The following is a 24,119-nucleotide window of genomic DNA, read 5'->3' on the forward strand; positions in this document are numbered from 1 at the left end:
TACTTTTTGGGGGTAGAGGAACTGTGGGAGGTACTGCAGCCTGTGATTGGTCAAATGTGTATGACACACAAAGACATGAAGCAAAAAAATAAGTCAGCAGCTACCAGAAGTAAACAAACTTGTAGCTGCTAGCCTGCTACACAGAGGACTGCGCTAATTCCCTTAACATAAATAACAAAGATAACATACAGCCAACAAAGTATCCATAGATTATTGGCTGTTTCACCTATACTGTGTATGCGAGGCGTGACTTTAATGGCAGACACACTTTGGGTTTTAACCGCATCTCTATTGTGTGACAGCTGCTGCACTAATGGACATTAATAATAAGATATTTATAGAGAGTGGGTAATTGAGAACTATGATAAACTTAACCGTCATGAAATCTAATTTACATGAGGAAAGTATGGTGTGCCAGTTACGGTGTGTTTAACTTGCATCAAGACTTCACAATAAGTTTCCATTTGTTAACATTAGTTAACAGTGAACAATAGTTTTACAGCATTTATTAATCTGGTTAATGTTAATTTCAACATGTACTAATACATTTTCAAAAAGTTGTTTAGTTAACATTAGTTAACTAACATGAACTAACATAACAATATACAAATGTATTTTTATAAACTAACATATTAACATACAAAGATTATTAAATGTTGTAACAAATATATTGTTCCTTTTTTTGTTCACGATACCTAATGCATTAACTAATGTTAACGAATGGAATCTTATTGTAAAGTGTTATCCACAGATGTATTTTTTCATTCAATGGGTGAAACTGCAGCATTTTATTCAGTCAATTTGTTTCACTTTGTTATAACAGTCTTGTTGTGAATAGCGTTGTTGTGTATGTGCGCTTGTGTGACTCACAATTTCTGTATGCGTGTGAGCAGAGCGGACAGAACGGCCTGAATCTCTGCACCAGAACACGTGCACACCATAGGATGCTTCTGGACCTGCAACTGCTCTGTAACATACTGTGCGCACACACGCACACACACACACACACACACACACACACAAACTGTCAATATCAGTAGATCTAAAGCAAAACTGGCCAATTTATAAGCCTTTTTTTGACACACACACAAACATTTTGATTTTTGAACCTGTACAACAGAAAATTAAAGCATGAATGTTAGGTCTGTCTTAAAGGTGCACTCAGTCATTTTTCCTCATTAAAAAAAAGTTTTACTTCAAAAGAAATTAACAATAATTCTGAAATGTATGTAAAAATCAAGACCACATACATGAGAAGACGACTGCAGTCATATCAGTAACCTTATGAAAACTGTTTTATTCTACATAGAGGGGGTCCCCTCATGGGGGCAGCCAGGTAAAAAAAAAAAAAAATTACATGACCAGTTGTTGACCAGACCAATACTACTCACTTAATCTCAGTAACCACCCTGTTATTGGACACTTACTAATGGGTTAAATTAATCACGGCTGACTGTGTATAGTGAACTTATACAATGGCGTTGGCAACTGTAAACTATTGAATTTGAATGATACTGCATCCACACCAGTAGGTGTCACTGTAAAACCAAAACGAACACAAAGTTACTGAGTGCACCTTTAAGCAGTAAAAAGAGTAAAATAATTAATCACAATTATTGTCATGATTTTTTGTAGTGAATGCCTTAAAGGATGAGTTTAAAGGAACACATTTCTGGTTTGGTGTTGATTAAACGGTACTATTTTTATTTATGAGAATGTGGGGCTACATAAGACACAAAAGGTTGTGTAACACTGTGCTAGGAGATATAGTCCCTGACATGTACAGGTTAACAGTTGGCCTCTCTCTGAGATGAGCAGTGATATACATAGCAGCTAGGTGAACAGGTGTTTCACTTTATAGCTATATTGTGTATTTTAGCATGGCTGGAATGCTCTCTTAAACCAATCAACATCCAGGACCAGAACTGTCCATTTTATAACTGAGATTTAGGGGCCAAGATCCGGCGGGGAATAGCCCCTTGTTTCAGTTAGTTTTCTTATTATCATTTATCTGGCTGGGAGTCCAATAAACCATACATACAGTAGGAAAATTATGAAATTTGGCACACTGTTTGTATGAATACTCCCCAGACCAAATTTGGGGTCTTTAGGACAGACTCCATTCTACCACTACCACTTCTAACATTCCCTTTTCTTTTGTGCATATCTTTTGAACAGTTTGGTCTAGAAACAAAATTATTTTTGTCTATTTTCTCTCCTCATGTTGATTGTAAAGGATCCCTTATGTTAAAACTCCACCAATTACAATGGCCGCCATCTTGGATTATGACATTTATCCTTTAAACTTTTAACGTCCATCAACCTTCGTCTGATTCACCCTAAAAGTTGCTCAGATAATATTCAGACCTAGCCACACAGAAATTATTTTTTGCTTTTGTTGAAAAGTTACGGCAACGCAAAATTAACAAAGTCGAAGTAAAATGAGATGTGAAGCTGTATCTCCCCGATGCTTTGTCCTATTGAAACGAAACTTGGTTTGCTTCATTAGGACCATGGTCTGAGGGTACATGCCAAGTTTGATGACAGTGCCACCTATGGGTCAAGAAATGTCAAAAATGGGGCCTGGGTAGCTCAGTGGTAAAAGACGCTGGCTACCACCCCTGGAGTTCGCTAGTTCACTAGTTCGAATCCCAGGGCATGCTGAGTGACTCCAGCCAGGTCTCCTAAGCAACCAAATTGTCCCGGTTGCTAGGGAGTATAGAGTCACATGGGGTAACCTCCTCGTGGTCGCTATAATGTGGTTCATTTTCCGTGGGGCACGTGAGTTGAGCGCGGAGGATGGCGTGAAGCCTCCACACGCGCTATGTCTCCGTGGCAACGTGCTCAATAAGCCACGTGATAAGATGCACGGGTTGATGGTCTTAGACGTGGAGGCAACTGGGATTCATCCTCCACCACCCGGATTGAGGCGAATCATTACGCGACCACGAGGACTTAAAAGCGCACTGGGAATTGGTCATTCCAAACTGGGTGGAAAAAAACAAAAAATGGCTTTTTTTGCCCGTAACTTTTGAACCGTTTGTCCGTATAAGGTTGGTGTCAATTGATTCCTTGGGTCATGAAGATTTCGGCTATACCATTTTTCCCCAACATTGGCCATACTGACTCTCTCTCTAAAGTTTTGAAAAGCTTTCAGTTTTTCAGCCAGAAAGCTGGCAAGATGGCGCCAGGGTGGTTGTTGGAGTGTCGTCGCTCCTGTCCCGTGTTACCTGTCCTGGGTATGTTCGAGTTACTCGTGTGTGTACGCACAAGGGATTAGTGCCTTTGTGTGCTATGATGGCCAAGCTCTTCTTAACATACAATCCTCTGTTGTTGTCCTGTGCACTCGAAATCCTGGTGGAGAGCGATTTTTTTTTTTTTTTTTTTATACCCGCTTTTCTTCACATTTTCTCGTGAGTTTGTGCTGTTTGCCCGCCTGCACTCTCCATTGTAAGAAGTGCCATCCAGGTTAGGATTAAGAGATCTCTGGACATGTCTATGGTGATTGTCGGGTCTGCGTTTAGTGATCTTCGTGGAGATGATGGCTGGCAAAAATACAGCATCCCTCAGTGTTTCCTGGATCCCCAATACAACTGTCTCTTGCCCGTTCTGCCTAATTTGACTTTCTCTATGTGCACTCCAGTGATACCGCAAATCATCAGAATAGGTGCCAATTTCCGAAATCTTTGATCTCTGGAATACTCCAAGCCATTTAAAAGCACCATTTTTCGCTACAAGCTGGAAATTCCTAGAGTTTTGGTAACCGCATGATCTCTTTCCAATAAACCGGTTGTCTTAAATGACTTCATATCAAATAAACTGGATTTCTTATTTGTGACAGAGACTTGGCTGAATGTTGGTGAGTTGGATCCTTTATCCAGGGTTTGTACAGATGCTTCAAAGTTAAATTCAAGGATTTTCAAGCACATTTTTATTTGTTTTCAAGGACTATGCTCGAGATGTCATTAAAACTAATTATTTTGGTTAATTTTAAATAAAAATATTTTAACCATTCAGTTAATTTATTTTTATAAAACACCACTTATTACAAGTACAGCAATGAACATCTTTAACTACATATTCTCACAGTAACAATTCTTGGTTCATCCATGACGAAACGGATGTGCAATTGTAGTGTGCTCCCTTAAAACGCACTTCGCTTTCCAACAAAAGTGAATAACTGGGTCCATAAACAGTAGTCCATATGACTCATGTGCTGTGTTCCATGTTTTCTAGGGTGTGTTCACACTTGTAGTTCGGTTCTTTTGGTCCGGACCAAAAAAGAAAATGATACATATAGTCCTGGTTCGCTTAGCGTTCACACTGGCATTTTTAACACTGAACCTAACGATACAACACAAAAGGCATCAGGAAAAATTCATAACCTGATTGGACAGCTTTTATGACATATATTTTGCGACGGAACTTTCCGAACATCCAAAACAATGCTGGGCAAAATGTGCTATTTATATATGGTGGTATTTTTACCAGCTGAGAACAAACGAAGAGCTAATAAAATGTGTAAAGGAGTCAAAACAGTGCCAGGAATTCCTCCGTTGCACACACAAACGAAGATATGCTGCAAGGACAGCTGATGGCTGTTCTGACACCTGTACCGAACTGTAATGGGCAACATAGCTCCTATGATGAGAAGAACCAGGTATGCTTGAGGTCAGTATTAACTTGAGGGCAAATTAATTCCTATTTTTGGTCCGTTTAGACGTCTTTGGTCCATGTTGCATTCATATATCAATTGAACCGCACCAGAGTTTGTTTGGAAGCGGACCGAGACCCCACTATTCATGCGGTTTCGGTCCGCTTGTTTGGTGCGCACCAAGGTTCGGATGGCAGCGTTCACACTTGTTCAAATGATCCGCACTAACAGAGCAATCACACCCCTAAAGTCACACAACAGGTTTATATGAAGAACTTACCGAAATTACAAATGGGTAATTCTCAACAAAGTTTGACTTTCCAACTTACAAAATATTGACATTTTCCATTTAGTTAATTTTTTACCTATAAACGCTGAGGGTAAACATTTTGTAACATGCTGACATGAATTTTTATTCATAAAGGACAACTTGGCTGTTGTTCTTTTATTATTTAATTTTGTTTCACAAATTAAGCAAGTTAACACTAAGTTAACACTAATGAGGGTTAAATGGGGTACAACACCAAATATTTTTGTGTGAAAATATTAGTTAAAATGTGAATAACTTTTTAACATGCTGGGAAAAATCACTATATACATATGTAAGCAGCCACTGAACTTAAACCTTAATTATTTTCTACAACTTTTTGTATTTAAAAAAAATTTTAAACATAAAAAAAAAAGAAAATTAAAAAAAGGTTTTAACATTGACAAAACCAATAACATGAAATCAAGGGACAAACATTCTTTTTAAATTAAAAATAATAATAATTTTGTTTTGCTTTTTTGCACTAATGCTTTTATTAAAAATAAGTACAAAATAAATACACAAATAACTTTACATGTCATAGAAGTGGTGTACCAGATGAAGGGAACAAGGATTTTTTCAGGCAATTAACAATTTCAAATATATTTTCTGAAAAATTTGCAAAACAGAGTCAAGCCATTTCATATCATTAAAGGTTAGGTTATAAAAATGTTTTTTTTTTTTTCTTCACTATTTCATGACTAAAAAAGTCAAGGGACATGTTTATCAACATATTTTGATATTGACCCAAATGTTGTCAGAAATAACATATTTTGTGAACACAAAGCTTTCTTTACAGCAGGGGGCGCTAGATAGCTCACAAAACTGAATCCTCCACTGATCTGCATTCAAATCATTCAAAAGGTTTTACATCTCATATAATTGTGGAGAGTGAATTGTAAATAAAACTGATAGTTGCAAGGATTCATACTTGTTAAATCCACAACAGCAATATCTATAAAATATATATTTTTTAAATCCTCCAGTAACACTTGATTGTGATTGGCCCATTCTGAACAGCGCTGCCAAAAGTAACAGGTGCCACATGAAAGCGCCGTCTATGCACTGCCTGCTTCAGCAGTGGTCTAGTGGTCTGTCATCATGTTTTTCCCAAAATAAATAAATACATTTCATTTATTAAATGATTTAAGCAAAGTATTTTGAGATTTTCTATAATTCAAGAGCTTTTTAAGCAAATTTAAGCTAAATTCAGGTACTTCAAGTACTTCAAGCTCCTTGTACGAACCCTGTTTATCTGAACTCTCTCCAAGTGACTGTGACCTTTTTTTTAGCTGCTGTTGAAATGTGGGGCTAAGTGGGGGGCTGGCTTCAGTTTTTAAAAATCGTTTCAAGTTCAGATCACTGCCTTCAGAACATTATAATAGTTTTAAAGTGCAATTATGTGTCATCAACATCATTTCCTGAGCGTACTTGAGCAGTTTAAAGACAGTACCACATATTGGACAAAATGCTTAGTTAATTTAAACAAAACTTTGTATGTATCATTGCTTCCTTATCCTAAGTCTTCAGACAATGGCGGAAAGAATTAATGTTTTTTTTTTTTTTGTGTGTGTGTACTGACTCTGAGCTTGGTATGTCTCTTTGGCATAATCTAGACTTTTCGATAGTGTTGCGCAGTGGTTAAAGCTCTAGACTACAGTTCCAAAGGATGGGTGTTTGAGTCCAGCAAAGGGCGGTTTTAAAAATTTTACATCTGTTGACCTTTAAGTCTTCACATTGGGCTTACCACAACATAGGCCGTACTTCACTGCATTATTAAATGCTTCAATTCAAATTCTACTTAACTATGACAACATTTTCTCAGCAATAATTTTGTCCCAGCAACCCAGAATGTCTCTTTGGCATCATTTAGACTTGTCAATTGTGTGGTGTAGTGGTTAAAGCTCTGGACTACGGTTTAAAGATTGGGTGTTCTTGTGATTGAGTCTTACTGTTGTGCCTCTGTTGTACAAGAGCTTTTTGCATCGTGCTTAGTGAATGCCAGCGGGGCTTGGCCCTGATCATTGCTAACTGCAGCTATATTTGTAATTACAATTACTGTATATGTGGTGTCTATGTTTGTCATTCGACCTTACATCTTTTCCAAGGGTAAGTAAATGACAGAATTTTCATTTTTAGATGAAATGTCCCTTTAATGCTATATTAAACACACACACACACACACACACACACACACACACACACACACACTCTTGTACCTGTCCTTGCCAGTCTGTGCCATTGATCAGAATGAGACTTTCAGGAAGAACCGCATCAGATAACAGAATCTGATTTAACTGATCAAATACAGCCTTCCTGAGCACCTGCACACACACACACACACACAAAGGGAAAGGTTACATTGGGATGAGTCAGCCAAACATTAATAATTCAAAGTGACTCTGCAGAACATGTTGAAACAGCACATTAACATTCCTTATTTAAACCACAGAGAGCGCAAGAGAGAGCAGAAAATCACAGAGAATCCTTGAAGAACTACCTTTGATATTTAGTTTATTAATTTATTAATGAATTGTTTTAATAAATGGTATTCATCTTAGGATGTTGGTGGAGTAGAGTTCTATAAAACGGTGTAAAAGTGGTCAGACAACTCATCACATTTTGAGGTGGACAGAAATGCGTGTAACAAATCATAACAAAAAGCTAGACATCTCACCATCACTGTGTTGCATAAAACATTTCTCTAGAAGACAGTGGCTGCAGAGGCCATCAAGGACAAACATAAAGCAACTCTGTTTACCCTAGGCCAGGTCGTGATCACAAATATTTAATCCAACCGCGATTATTTGAGACAATCATGATTATTGTGCACTTCAGATTCTATTTTTACTATCTATTTTTGCACATTTACTCCCAAATAAGGGAACTTTAAGGGAAAATACAAATGCCATTAACTCATTGTGTCTCATTTTCTTGTATAATTTCATTATGTGAGCAGTGCACACCATCTGTAGATGTTCGTGCCAAATTCCCACGGAAAATATGAGTGAGGATTTTAATAGTGGACACAAAGTGCTCCGGTTTCACTTTAAATTATCGCTTGCATAATGACAAATGTTCTTCGTTGCGGGTTTATTACACGCAGTTTTAATGACACGCAGTTCAAAAGATGCGCAAAAACCTCCATTACTAAATCGAAAACGTCACTTTAGGACTAGAAACGATGGCTTGGGCTGTTTCTAACAAGTTATTGGAGAAACAAGGATGTGTGTTTGAGAGAGAGAGAGCGATTAAGCATGTGTGATTACCTGTGTGTCGCGACTCCCAAGCAGTGATGAACAGTAAAGCTATAGCTGTTTAACTTTAGTATAGCTGTAGTATAGTGTTAGCTTGCTGAAGATGATGGAATTTTGCTAAAATACATCCTATTTACTCTGTAAAAATAACCGTCCGAGCAGTGGGTCCCCCTCCGAGTATTTCGCGGTGGCCGGTGCGTATTCTCCTCTGTCATGTTGAATATTTACATTTCCCAACACGGAAACTCCGGTATTAGGTAAGTGCCCCGAGTATGTGTGATTACTCCATCGGATGCGTCTCTCAGCTGTGATAAGCCTTGATGCTAAAGCTGTTCCCATATATAAAGTAATATAATATGTAAGGAATAACTGACGACGGACCGCTGAATTATTGAAAAATAATGCACACCCAAGGTGGTAATTATTTTTCAATAATTCAATGGGCGGAGTCAATAATTCAGCTTATACCATGGTTACTCCTTAAGACATCATTTTGGGTTTTATCTCAAGACATTTCCTGATTTTGTCCCTAAAACGCTCTTGTGAGAGGAACTACTTTCTTCCGCTGGATTCAGCATCTAGCTTTGATAAAGCTCAAGCCTTTGTTGCTAGTTCAAAAACGTCATTTTAGAACTAGCAACGGCAGTGCTTAAGCTGCATTCCAGCACTTATTGAAGCAACAAGGTATTATTTGTGCGTGCGTGCGTGCGTGCAAGAGAGAGAGAGAGAAAGAAAGAAAGAAAAAACAACAGAGATCACGTCTGGAATTATAACTGTTTGTTTGTTGCGGCTCTCGTCAGCAGCTACATCGCTTCAAAAAGCAAGATGTAAGTGTAAGTAGCCTATACTTCTCAGCAGAAATTCTTGTATGTACAGTGTTGCTACACAACTGTTTTATTAAGTCACGGGGGTACGTTGATAAGCGTTCCAGCTCGCGAGTATGCGTGTGTGTACAGTATGTGTGTGTGTCCATGTGTGCGAGCGCGAGAGAGGGGGGTGCTTTTCATTGATATTAAAAGTTATTTCTGATAATATAGAAACTGTTGTATTGATCAATTCGTGGGAATGCTTTTTATATCAAGGCTCTGTTTGTTGGTCGCGACTCGAGTCTCTATGTGTGTGTGCATATGCGTGTGTTTGTTTGTATGTAGGTATGTGTCAGTGTGTGCACGTAAGTTTGTGTGTCTGTGTGCGTGTACGTGTATTTGTGTGTGTGTGCTCGTGTGCGTTTGTGTGACAGGGTGGGTGAGATTAAATTACGATTTCGATTTGATCCAATTCATGTGGGTACATTTCAGTTGTAATGTCCCTTTTACTTACATATGAAAGTAATTCTCTCCCAGCTAATGCTATTAATTATACAGGGGACCTTCTAACTAGGTACATTATGAAAATATAAATTTTACTAATTATATTTTATTACTTTTTCATAATTTTGGTCATATTTTAGCTTTTTAAAAATGAAAACTGGTAAATAAAAATTGTATTTAATAAAAATAAAAATATATATGAACATTTACCAGCCTAAAATAAATAATAAATAAATACATTTTAGTCACATAGCATGAAATTTGGCTGCAAATGAGAGTGATTTCCTCACTGTAGTAGAGGGTTGCACATAAGAGTAAAAGATTAATCTTGGGATTTAAGAATCGATAATGAGATTGTTCAAATGAAGATCACGATGCATTGAAAAATCTATATTTCTACCCACCCCATAATACTCTGGTATCATTAAAATAAAATGTAAACATTTAGGACAGAAAATATTACTACTGCAAAAATATAATATAATATAATACAATATATGATATAATAAAATATAATAACAAAAACAGTGTAAATGTAAAGTTGACAAAGACTATATTCCTATTATGTGCTTTTTATTGTGACAATATGTATGACAATTAATCATCATAATCTTGACAAGCACTTAAACAGCCAAATTTCATTATCACGACAAAATTTCGCAATGGTAGTCACCATCTCTCTTATGTCAAAGAGTCTAAAAATCAGAACAGAAATAATGGAGTCCTTTGTTGACACAGGTTTGCCAAAACTGTTTGACAGCAGTGGCAGATATTTGCATGTATGCCATAGAATACTGTGCAAACAGTTGTGAAAAACAGCCCTTTGTGATGCATATTCACCAGAGCTGCAAACATCTGGCAACTATTTGCTGCAAACTGTTTTATTTGCCTCAAATGACCCACCCAATGATCAGATTTTGCCAGGATCTCACCTGTGTGCTGTGGCCAAGCTCAGGTGATCTCTCACTATCTGAGCTGTTGGTTCGTTCACTCAGCGGTTTACAGAGCTGTCGATCCTTCACAGGAGTGCTACGCTTCCGGGGTGTGTGTCCTCCGTCCAACCTACACACACAAACACACACACTCCATCGATGCATGTCCAAACATGTGTTTCCTGACTTTAAGAGTTCCATCCTTTGCAAACTATACTTTGGGTACAAATTTACAAAAAATGTCTCCAGAAGTTAGCAAAATCTGATAAAATCTCCTTATGGGGAATCTCAAACTGAAAAATAAAATCATAAATAAAGTGAATATTGCTGAATTCTATAGTGATTTGTGACGAGGAGGAGGGCATGGGCGCTGAATCAGTTGATCAACAGGAGAGAGAGATAAAGGGGCGGCCGGAGACGCCAGTTCGAAAGAGAGAGACGCATGCGGCCGTGCTGCACCTTTGTTTATGTTGGTTTAAGTTTACCATTAAACTTTATATTTACTGTTCAGCTGGTTCCCGCCTCCTCCTTGCCCGTCCATTTTTTGGTGAAATGTGTGTGGCACTTCCCCACTCCTATCTACTTAAATGGTGAAAGATTGAAATCTCCAAAACAGTTGGTCAAGATCACGATCAAATAAAATATTTCAAATCAGCAGTAAAATCTGACAACAATCATATCATAATTTGTGCTACTTTAGCTCAGATCACACAATATATACATACACACACAGTATATACTACTGTGCAGAAGTCTTAGGCGCATTATATTTTCCACAAAACATTTGTCTTAAAACGGTTATATTATCTATTCTGCTTTTAGTTTATCAGTAGGAAATATACAATTTAGATTCCAACTTTCCCTTTGCAAATAAAATTGAATAGAAGAACAAGGAGCACTACAACAGATGGTATGGCCCCCACAGAGCCCGGATCTCAACATCGAAACAGCCAGCATTGATAGAAGAACTGTGGCAAGTTCTCCAAGAAGCTTGGAACATCCTGTCTGCCAACTATCAAGAAAAACTGTGTCCAGGTGAACCTAGGAGAATTGGTGCTGTTTTGAAGGCAAAGTTTGTCACACCAAATATTGATTTACCTTGTTTTATTTTTCCTGGACTTTGTATGACAATAATTGATGAATGAAAACTATTTATGGCATTATTATATACTACCTTTTTGAACTGTTGCCTTCTGGCCGGCGCTTCAGAGCTCTGAGCACCAGAACCGTCAGGCACAGGAACAGTTTTTTCCCTCAGGATATCCATCTCATGAACACTTAAAACTGCTCCATTGAGCAATAATTAATGTGCAATACACAGCTTAGTCTTTTATATTATCCAACACATCCAACCTCTTTTGCCATTACATTCCCTTGCACTGTACATAACCGATTTGTATTTAGATTTGCACTACATATGTGTATGTGTGTATGTATATATATATATATATATATAGATATATATATATATAATATATGTATATATGTATATATACTCTACCGTTCAAAAGTTTAGGGTCACTTATTCTTTATTTTGTTTTTTTTGTTTTTTCACATTTTAGAATAATAGTAAAGTCATCACAACTATGGAATAATAGAAATGGAAATATGGGAATTATGTTGTGACAAAAAAAAAAAAAAATCCAAAATAAATCAAAACTGTGTTATATTTTAGCATCTTCAAAGTGGCCACACTTTGCCTAGATTTTGCAGAAATGTACTCTTGACATTTTCTCAACCACCTTCTTGAGGTATCACCCTGGGATGCTTTTTAAACAGTATTGAAGGAGTTCTCATCTATATGCTGGGCAGTTATTGGCTGCTTTTCTTTATTATTCGGTCCAAGTCATCCATTTCAAAACCTTTTTTTTTTTTTTAAATAAAATTTTTGTTTTGTAATTAAATAAATTAATATGTTGGCACAATTATATTTTTGTCTACAAAACTTGTTTCAAACATTTAAGCATCTATATATATTGTCTATTGTGCATTCTATATATACTTTTTTCTTTTCAATATATATTTATTTTTTATTCAATTTTTAATTATTTTTTAAAAGTCTTGTTGCTGTTTTGTATTGTTGTGTACTGGAAGCTCTTGTCACCAAGACAAATTCCTTGTATGTGTAAGCATACTTGGCAATAAAGCTCATTCTGATTCTGATTATTTTTGAAGACATCCTCACTATGCAACATTTTTCACAAGTGCCTAAAGCTTTTGCACAGTACTGTTTGTGTTTTATATATATATATATATATATATATATATATATATATATATATATATATATATATATATATATATATATATATATATATATATGTGTGTGTGTATGTATGTATGTATGTATGTATGTATGTATGTATTTGTTAATACATGGAATTTGTACTTTTTAAAAAGTTGTTGCTTGTCTCTGTGGCTTTGTTCACACTGCAATGAAAAACTAATTTTTTCCTCAAATCTTATCACTAGTCGATATTCCTGTGATTTTCAGGAGTAAGCTTCATTAAAATAATCACCAGCCAGTAGGTCAGCGATGAAGCGCGCATTAGTGTCTCTCAGTGGGAGGTCGTTAATAACTTGACCGTCTGGTCTCCCTGCTTATTTAATGGCTTCAAAAACTGAAAAAGCACATCAAGCATGCTTGAAAAAAATAATTCTGTTGCCAGGATGGGCTCTTGTGTTCTCTTCAAGTGACCAATGAGTTTCTTCTTTTAAAGAAGAACTGATATGACGTCAAGCTGATCTGAACATTTTCATCTCTGATCACACTCAGCTGTAAACCATCACAAATGCTTATTTTAATCCATAGTGATTCTGTCACCAAGTGTTTTTCATGCTCTTTTCTCCTACACTAAAATGACATCAGAATGCAGAGCCACAACAGTCTGTTTTTATTGAACATACTGTAATTTCCTTCTGAAAGCTGCATATGGAAATACACATTCTATGGCAAGCCTCTTGGGGATAAAAACACAATCAAGCACTTTCACATGGTATGTTATTCCATGAATCATACACCTGGCTCATTTGGAGCATTTGTTTCGGAACCTTGTGCGTTTTTCTCCCTTGGTTCAGATCGTATAGGCATAGAATAGATGAACACGGCAATCGCACTCGGATCCACAGCAAAACAATCGGTCCGAGATCATCTGGACAGAGAAGAACTCTGTAGGTCAGCTTATCACTGTAATTCATCATCAAAACGTTACCTTTTGGCGGCTATGTTATAAAGGTCGATTTACACGATCGCTTCTCTCTTTTGGATGGCGGCAGAACAGACACAGATATAAACATGGCTTCACTCTGTCTGTGTGTGATTGTGTGCGTGCGCGAGTGGGAGAGAGAGAGCTCCATGACCGTGAGAGCAGGTACTTTTCAATGCAGAAATAATGCAAAAGCAACCAATGAAGGATAAAAATAACCACAACGGAAAATGTACAGTTTTGGACTGTTTTGAAAGCAAACTAAACCATGAAGAAAATCAAGCAAGCTACAGGCCTGAAAAAAATCTCTAAATCACTCTTTTACAATAGTTCATGCGAGACTTCCGGTTTGGCGATGCAGGGTTAGGATGCAAGAAAGCAGAGCTCCTGACATATTCTTATAATATACACTTTAAAGTGTCATTTAAGGCATCTAAGTCGTTCTTATAAGTATTGTAGTGGAGTTTGTCGCACTTCTAATGACAGCAGGATGAGCAAGAACATATCAGTATGTAGGGCTTTACTGGTTGTTTAGATCAGTGTTACTATCAGAAATAATTAATAATTATTTCTGTAGTTATTAATCAATATTTAAATTAATTATTTGGATCTAACTCATTAAAACCTCATATGGGGCTCCAGTAAATGTAGTTTGCTACGTTTAGGAGCAAGTTTGGTTATTAGCAATAATTAATAATTATCAAAGATCATTATTAATTATTAAAATCAATAGAACATTGATGAGAATCAATGTTAGCTTTTTTTAATCCTTTAAATCAACATTTATCAAAGATAATCGTTAATTGTTAACGTCGATGAAACATTAATTAAAATTAACACTAGCTTATTGATCATTCAAATTCAATCAAAGGTAATTATCAATTATCAAAAATCAATAGAATATTAATAAGGATTAACATTGACGGGGCACCACCCTTAAATCAGGGACTAATAACCGAATATTAAAACAGTCTCAATATTAGATTGTTTTCTTAGGAAAATCGGCATCCGAAGAATATCGATTTTCGGGAAAAAAAAACCCAATGAATGAAGGTTTGAATCCGAGCACTGACATCCCGTCAGCATGACACAGGCGTATGCAAAACAAACCAAAACACTTCTCTTTGTAATATAAACAAAAGTTTATTTATACAGTAATATCAATTAATAATTAATACAATGCAGTCAATAAACTTCCGACATACAACTACAAACTAAACAGTGATATGATTAGATATGGAAATAAAAATAATCCTATAACACAGAAGGTGTGTGTGACAGTGTGTGTGTGTGTGTGTGTGTGTGTGTGTGTGTGTGTCAGTATGGTTAGTGAGAGAGAGAGAGAGAAAGAGATTATTAAGTGACAGCCCGAAAGCTGATTTCGCGATAGCTGGAGATAAAGCAGCTGTGTTCATCACTCAGAGACGCGGTTTTACGAGCGGGGCTCGTAAAAGTCCTGCGTTATTTGACTCTAATGAATGAACTCAGTTTCTGTCTCACCCGCGAAGGCGAAAATGCACAACAATCCAATTTGGTTGGACCACAATACAGCAAAACAAATTTGTGATAATTAATACCCTGAGTGTTAATAATGAGCGGACATGGCGGTTCGTAAACTGTACAAGCAAAAACCTTGAAACACAAGAATAACACGCTATAATATTCTATCTCTGCCCAGACGTAAACCTCTTACTTGAATCGCATGAGGACACAGGTAGAATGTGTTTTCCTCCGTCCTTTAACTCTGACCCGGTTCCTTGAGGCTCGTGTGATGACGGGAGGCCGTTTCCTCGCGCTGTCGGCGGGCGGTACAGCTGTTGATTCTCGGCGGGCTGGCGGAAAACTCAGAAATGCCGACTTGATTGAAGATGGAAGAGAAATCTTTAATCTCTTCACTTCTGTAGGCCAGCGGATGAAGATGCGAATTGCTCGGCGGTCTCCTTCGGATCCGTTAGAGTGTTCGGCTGAGCGAGATGGAGATTGTATGGCTACAGTTTCAAGTCGGACATTACTTCCTTAAGCCACGAGGTTGCACCGGAGAGCAGCAAAAAGCTACGTCCGTATTCGGTGAACTAAGTCGCTGGAAGCAACTCTGGAAGCATTTTAGAATTATTTGAAGTCCTGATGATGTCATGTTTGAGGGACGTTCTGTCATGTGCCTCATCCAATAGGAGTTGAGAGCTCGATCCTTTAGAGGGCAAGGCTTCATGGATCTGTAGTCTGTTTTGGACTCCCTTTGTTTGATTTTGGTGTGATTTTTATCAGTAAAATTTACGACTTAGAAGGTGGGGGCTTGAGTTATGTTTTTATGACTGTTAGGCCTGCCTTTGTCTTCTATCTGAACACATGAGGCCCAACAAGTAGCAAATGCTCCTCTAACAACGCGAACTAGCATAGCTAGCATATAAGCCACAATGGCAAGAGCGGAAAAGTCTGACGGTGTCTCTATGAACCAACTAATAACAGAGCTGACAAAACAACGAATTTCGCTGAAAGAAGATATCTCTTCCCTTATTTGGCCCAGCTTCAAGCGTCCGTAAATGTGTTAACAGAGACAGTCACTGGTTTTCAGGCCCGCTTGTGTGCAACAGAATCGCTGGTGGGCGATAATTTCAACGCACTGACTGCCGCCGTAACAACTATCAAAACTCTGAAAGAACAAAATGCAACACTCTTAGATCGAGTCAAGGACTTGGAGAACCAATCTCGGAAAGCAAATCTCAGGATCCAGAGGACAGCGAGAAAGGCCAAACTACAACCACATTTGTAAATATATATGTTTCCAGTTGCTCCATCCAGCACGATTACGCGTTCACTTTGAAGATGAAACATTACTCTTCAGTACGCCTGACGAAGCTCAGCAGTTAATGATCGACGGGTTGCTTCACGTGAATAAATCTTTGGTGTGGTCGGAAAACAATTATGTGAATTACAGAAGAGCCATGGTCTATAGTATGTAGGAGCACTTGTCCTGGCATAACTGTTGTTTACACTTTGTCATATTGTTTTTTATGTGCTGTTATTTGTCCTGACACAATTGATATGCCCTGTTTAAATAGATTGCTGAGAATTTTCCTGGTTCGAGGTGGTTTAATGTTAAGTTAATGTCAAGCACTTTGTTAAAAAAATTATGTTGGATACCAATTTATTCAGTGTCCAAGAGAAGGAGAGCTACATTATTGTTGAATAGTTTATAAAGGTTTTGCTCTGCACTGTTTGAATGTTTATGCCACTGCAGTCCATTTAAGTGCTTATGCTCGTGGTCCATTTTGCTACTTATGTATGTATACCTAATTTCATATTGTATGCCTTGATTTACTTATTTAACCAACCATGCTGGGAGCCCTGGGGATAAGGTATGCAAAGACATGGACTTGAACAATCAGGAGTCATGTGACAATGGGGAGCTGTGGTTTGTCTTTGTTCAGAGGGCAAATCTAGAAAGTGCAGGTTTTTTTTTTTTTATTTGTTGTATGGTTTACCAACTGCTGACAGATAGCTTTCTTTTAGCGAATAAAACAGATTAAATATCACCATCATTATTGTGGGAGACGTTCAAGGTTGGAATAAGGGGAGAAATTATACCATATTCATTCTTATGCAATAAAGTAAAGAAACAAGCACAGGAAAAACGTAAGGATGTACTGTCACCCTAAACAAGCAGATATTACAGCTTTTCCTACTTGCATTACAACTTGTGGACAGTTTTGCTGCTTCATTTGGTGATTGTTGTGCTGCACTGATAGACTGAACACCGGGGCAGGTGAATGCTCTGACATCGCGATCCGCATATATCTTCTCCCTCGTAATGAATATTATCCATAACAAGCAAATCAAACAGAAATAGAGCTGTTCAGGTTGTAGTCCAAAAACCTGGAAGACCATTCGTTTTTTTCAGCAGTGGGTTCTTTTTGGATTTTCCTATGGGGTTTTATTATGGTGGTTTTGAATGAGTAAAATAAGGTCTGTGGTCAACATTATATGAAGATACTTCTACAACATAAATTAAACACAGTCATTGTGGCGTACATAAATCGCCAAGGGGGGAGTGCGATTGCGTCTGATGTAGGCTCTTGCTTGTTGTATTCTTTGGAGTGAGTGTCATCTCCAAGCGATACATGAGACCAGGGCTGTAACCACAATATACATTAAGGGGGACGAGTGCACTCCCCTCACTACAGTCCATTATGCACTTCTGTGTAATTGTCACTAAGTTGTTGCGAGAATAACATAACGGGTTAAAAAAAGTAAACTTTTTAGCATGCTCAATAGTCTAACACCGCTTGTCAATGTCATTTCAACCAGTCATGGGACTTAAGAAGCTATAGTGGGAACCTCGTGGATTATTCCAGCGCCAAGCATCAGCAAGTAGTTAATTTGAAAAGTGTTAGTGTCATGTAAGATGTAAGGATCTAACTAAACATGCAATATTTGCACTGTTTTATGATTGAAATGTTGTTCAAATTATACTCGTCTTTTCTTTGGGACAGCACAAAATAAGAAAGAAAAGATGACTGAAACAAGCAAATTGCTAGCGATGCAGAGACAGTGTTTGCTTGTATTGTGTGAACTTAAAAAAAACATGTATCTTTAAAACCAAAAATGATCAAATTTTGGGCTTTTATTGCATTTATAGCCTTTATTCAGAAAATTATTGCATTCAGTGCCTTAAATATTTTGAAGGAATTAAGAGGCTCATTACACCCGTGACCCCCACCCCCAAAATGGTTTGGTCCCCCCAGTGTTCATGGTTACGGCTTTGCATGCGACGAACATCCCCAGTCACCTGAACTGCAGGGCAGACTTGCTCTAGCGTCAGGGAATCAGACTGGGGGGAATGGAGACTTCATCCTCAAACAGTTCAGAGGATTTGGGAAGTATCTGGGGAAGCTGAGGTGGACCTGTTTGCCTCCCCATATACAATGCATTGTCGCTTCTGGTTCTCCATGACTCAAGCTCTGCTGGGCTTAGACGCCCTAGCTCACAAATGGCCAGCGAAATGCAAGTATACATCTCCTTCGGTCCACTCGTTACACCAAGTGATGTGCAAGGTTTCGGGAAGAAGTAAACTGTGCTTTGCACCGGAGTGGCCCAGCTACCCTTGGTTTTCGTAGCTGGTAGAGCTGTTAGATGCTCCCCCATGGGAAATACCCTTGAGGAGGGATCTGCTCTCGGAAGCTCGAGGCATGACCTAGCATCCCCTGACAGAGCTTTGAAGAATTCAAGTCTGGCCCCTGAACGGGACAAGTCAGACACTCAGTGCTCGACAGCCAGTGCTCGACACCATACTACAGGCTAGAGCCCTGATGAAGTGCCACCTTTTTGCTGACTGGTGCTCCTCCCAAGGTGAGGACCCAGCGCGTTGCCCTGTGAAGATGATACTTTAAGTTTTCAAGAGCATTTGGATGCATGACTCTCTCCATCCACGCTTAAGGTGTATCCTCCTGAGGCCCGAGCGTGACTGCTGTGTGCGTTTTTCATTTCCCTTTTTTATTTGTAGAGCAAATAGTTTTCCTAAAAAATTTATGTCCTCATATGGAGACAGCGGAACTAAGAATGCAAGCTATAGAAAGTCAGATTTTTTTTTTTAATCAAATTGTTTATTATGTTTCCATTAACTACTTTAAGTTGTTACGACCACCAACAACTGCACAAGTTGAGCCTGAAATTCCTTTTTACTCCAAATAACACTTAAATGGTTGTTGTTATCCATTTGGATAACTCATTTCGGTTAGTTTTACCTCGCGTCTTAAAACCAATCATTACAATCATCATGGCGCCGCCCAGTGGTTGCTTGAGTAAACTGTGGATATAGCAGGAACTTCCCACATTCATCTTTGAATGGTATATAGCATAAGGTCCCCATTTAGATAGTTGGGTATATGCGTGTGTGTGCTCTGACCTGGGTGACGGCATGGACTGTATCTCGCTCTTGCTTGTTTTTAATGGTGTTCGGGGTTTCTCAGCCACAGACACCATTATACAGGGACCGACTTCACTAAACAACTCCTGGTCATTCAGCTCCTACAAATACACACACACACACACACATTAAACCCAAAAGAGCATTACAAAACAAATAATAATAATCTCTGTGTTCATGAGCTTAGAACAGGGTGAGAGACACATTGTGTGTGTGTGTTTGTGTGTGTGTAAAATATGTGGGTCAGTGTCTCACCAGTGTGTCATTCTCAGACAGCGGCTCCTCCAGGTTGCTGCTAGGAGAGTGTTTGAGTTTATTTGATGGTGGCTGCTCCCCCTGCTGGACACACAAGGGAATTACATTCACTTAAATCAACTAAACACTCACCACTAATGATCATCCATATGGATTTAAGAAGCAGAGTGGCTGATGGCCAAAATAATGGTGGGATCCAAAAGTCTGAGACCACTAGTGAAAATTCTATTTAGCCTTTCTTCTAATTTGAAAATTACAAATATATTACCAGCACAACAATTAAGAGTAAAAATTGACAAATGCACATGAATTTCATGAATTGTGCAAGATGCTTTAATGAGTATGAACTCAAGCTGGCATAAACTCACGATCGTTTTAAATTAAATATTTTGAACTCACAAAACAAAACAAAAAATTAGAGGTCGACTGATAGCGGATTTTGCCAATACCGATAATTAAAGTGGTGGAAAAGACAGATAATCAATTAATCGGCCGATACTTTTTAAAAATTGATTTATAGAATAATACAAAATTTAAAAAAAACTTAGTCTTAGTTCCAAAATGCAACTATCGGCACAGATTAATCGGTAAAACCGATATATTGGTCTATCGCTATTTAAAAATTAAACCGTATTTACTCCAAACTCACTTCAAATATTCAGAAAAAAAAGAGACTGTATATTACCAATTGACTAGGCAGTTTTTCCTAACTGACACAAAGGAGAGAGAAATCTTATTAAATGACCAAGCAGGCAGAGTTATTGGCCAATGCCCATAATCTCAAAATGGTCAATATCGGATTTATCAGCCTGGCTGATATATTGAATTATCAATGCTCACCTCACACATGTACAAAAAAAAAAAAAAAAAAAAAAGAGAACAGATACATCACTAAGCTACTTGCCCATTTAATTTGTACCCTAGACACTAAGGGTACGTTTACACGACAACAATGTACTAAAAACAGAAAGTTTCGCGTACAGACGATAACGTTGTCAAAACGGTCCCCGTTCACACGGATCCACGAAAACGACTTAAATGCTGTATTATGCATGCCAGGCCAGTAGTTGGCGCTGTCACTTTGTAAAGAAACACTACACGCCTGCGCACATAAGCATTCTTCCACAGAGCGGTGAATACAAACAATGAAGATGGCGAAAGTATCGAGCAATTTTGTCTGGATGGACGATGAGGTTGCTTTATTACTACAATTACTTTGCTGGAGAAGCGTCAATAAACTCAAAATCTTGAGCAGCACAAACACAGTCCTGTAGTCCGCCATTGTAGTTTTGAATCTCTTGCGAGTTGTTTTCAAGTACTCGTGCGCATGCCTATAGACTAAACTCTCAAGATTATTCAATAAACTCTGCTCATTTTTACCATCACTTCGTCTCCTGCCTTCTGTATTCCCCCTGCTGACTCTTGGGCTGGTAGGAGAGTAAGTTAACATAACAAGCTGTTGATGTTGACTGGTTTTGGATATCAGACAGAACTCTGATATATGGATATCTTCTGACGGAGAGAGAGGTCTTGTGTACACTGGATCTAACATGCATTTTCACTGCCTCATGTTTTCATATTCTAAGCATATCATTGAATACTGTACATAGCATCACATCTCTGTCTATAGGCTATATACATAAGCGGTGGATGAATGAATTGCAAGATAAAGCTACATCAGATAAAATTAAGTAAATAAATATTTAAAATACAAATACATTTTCCCCATCTGAATCCATATATTAATTTCAAGATTTTCAAATTACAGGTTCTGCCTACTGTACAATGTTCACACTCCATACAAAACACTCCAAATGAATAAATTGTTGATTATTGTTATTTACACTGATACCAGTATTCATATTGATAATTATAAATCTCAAATTGATGCCTATCCATCCATCATTCTTTATATAACACGTAATACTCGTGCGCATGACGTCATCGTTTTCACAAATTCGAGTTTTTGTATGTTTACACGGAAACGATAACAGTATCGTTTTCAAAAACTTGCACTTTGAAACCCGTTTTCAAAAGTTTGCGTTTTCAGTCCCGAAAACGCCGTTGTAAACGAACAGCCAAAACGCATAAAAAGTTTTCCGTTTTTAGTTGAAAACTTTGAAGTGTAAACGGCCCCTAAGAGCACATGGGGCAGGGTTTTGATGAATGAGCTAGTTGTGATGTAATTTCTGATCTGGTCCACAATCTATTGAGCCCTGGCAGAGTTCAGTGCAAGCTTTGACTCACTGAACACTTCTAACACCTCAGAGCTGAATGTTAATGGATGTGTCAGTGGACAGCAGCAAGTTTTTTAAGCTTTCACACCACCGCTGGCATCACTAATTATACAGCTTGCAAGGCAGCAAGCACACTCTATTGATAGTCTTTAAACATTCTGGTTAACGGTTAACGTTTGTTCTTAACCGTATAACGCAAGTATTAAAATTCTGAAATTTCATTTACATAAAACCAAGGCCTAAAACCTAAGCTTACTCTGGCTGCCTTGAAAATTAAATTCTACTAGATACTAGTAGCGTAGAAACTACATACTACAGCTTTAAGCTTCCCACAAATACTCATGCAAACACACACTCACAGGGCTGAAGGGGTCTCTACTCAGACTTCCTTTACTGTTCAAGCTGCCGATTTCTGTCTGAGAGCTCGACTGAGACATTCCCTCGAAGAATGGTCTGTGAGAAACACAGTCAGGGAGGGAATGGGAGAGAAAGAGATTGCTAAATTAATATAATATAAAGAAAGTTAAAGCGTAAAAACACACAGGCAAAGCTGACTATATCCCATTTCTGTGTTCATAACTTTAGGTCAGCATAAAACTGCATTTGCAACCAATTTTACTTCCATAATGTGACACATTTCTGAGCGAAACAGGATATTCAACAAGAAATAAATGAAAGTGACTTGATTTTGTCCTTCAGGAATTGCAAAAAAAATGAATAAAACATAGGTCATAAAAAAGTTAACACTTATTACACATTTTCTGATAAAATAAACTTAAAGTCCTCCAGTCCTCTGATGAACTCAAGGCATGAAAATATTTCAGCAAGTAAAGGCCTGTCTTAAAGATTCACCCAAAATGAAGAAACAACAGTGAAGATTATCAGCAAAGACAACTTTGACAACTGACCAAGACAACTACTGGATCATGAGTTCATTATCAATGATCAAGGCTGTGCATTTTGATTGGACGGTTATGAGGTTTAAGCAAACAGAAGTATTTGGTTGTTAACCTCTTCAATTCCAAAAAGGGTTGCTATATCGCGAGAAAAGTTTTGCTTAAAATGTTCAAGTCCCCGGATACATAAGTCAGATATATGTGGCATCGTTTGAAAGCTTAGAATCTGAACTTTTCATAGATAACCATCATTTCTGCATTTATGTTGCATGAAATAACAAAATAAGGCTTGAAAATATCTGCATCGCAAATAAGCATCACCTACTGGTAATGTGGTAGAAATATTCAAATGAATATAAAAGTCTTTCAAATAACACTTAAATAGATAAGTCAAATATCAAATTACAGCGCTCATTCTCAGGAATGGATTTGTACAGTTTATTTTGTTGCCCTAATACCACAGTTCAAAAGATTATCAAAAGAATCACAAAGTGAAATATGATTTCTGTAAGACATCAAATACAAACATCTCAACCTCAAACCACCCCAAAAAGCTAAAAACTTTATATCTGCTCTTACCTTAGGCAGTTTTCTACAAAATGATTTTTTACTTGTCTGTGAGCTTGCTTGTGTGAATAATCTAATGTTTTATCTTAGATGTCCAGAAAAAAATGTGTGATCCAGCAGGAAAAACATGTTAAACAATTCATCAGAAATATATTTTATTATATATGTTATATGGGGAGGGATCTCAGCTTTCTAATGACAACTAGATTGAGCTTATAGTCCACTCAGAGGCCGAGATATTTGATGAAACAATGGGGATAGTGAACTGAAAATTAGACTGAATATTTATGGACAAGCACATCTGTGAGGGCTAAAATGTGTTAGAGCGACCACCTACATTTCAGATCTGTATATTGTGATGGAAGTTGATAGAGGTAAAGTTATTTTTCTAGTACTTGCTGCCATCAAGTGAAATAAAATAAGACCTTTGGAGGGATATAGAGCAAACAGAACCAGAATTCCGTGCTTACAACTTTAGGACAACAAAAAAAGATTTTCCTTTTTTTCAAACTTTTATTCATCATAAGATTGTAAATATACTGTATACAATATTATTTATGAACAACTGAAGTCTT

General features: G+C 37.6%; 1 protein-coding gene across 4 annotated transcripts in view; it reads right to left on the reverse strand.

Annotated features, from left to right (window-relative positions):
* Window positions 1-24,119, reverse strand: part of LOC127448761 (phosphofurin acidic cluster sorting protein 1-like) — a 115,258-nt gene that overhangs the window by 16,306 nt on the left and 74,833 nt on the right. For 3 of the 4 annotated variants that reach the window (XM_051711624.1, XM_051711618.1, XM_051711611.1), the window contains 6 exons: window positions 22,441-22,534; window positions 19,845-19,928; window positions 19,569-19,690; window positions 10,461-10,590; window positions 7,181-7,285; window positions 871-977 (listed from right to left, as the gene is read on the reverse strand). In XM_051711624.1, the coding sequence (XP_051567584.1) occupies window positions 871-977; window positions 7,181-7,285; window positions 10,461-10,590; window positions 19,569-19,690; window positions 19,845-19,928; window positions 22,441-22,534 (642 nt within the window). The remainder of the gene's footprint in view (window positions 1-870; window positions 978-7,180; window positions 7,286-10,460; window positions 10,591-19,568; window positions 19,691-19,844; window positions 19,929-22,440; window positions 22,535-24,119) is intronic. The other variant, XM_051711627.1, reaches the window with a different exon arrangement.

The sequence above is a fragment of the Myxocyprinus asiaticus genome, chromosome 1 (genome assembly GCF_019703515.2).
Source record: "Myxocyprinus asiaticus isolate MX2 ecotype Aquarium Trade chromosome 1, UBuf_Myxa_2, whole genome shotgun sequence".
In the NCBI taxonomy this organism is placed as follows: domain Eukaryota; kingdom Metazoa; phylum Chordata; class Actinopteri; order Cypriniformes; family Catostomidae; genus Myxocyprinus; species Myxocyprinus asiaticus.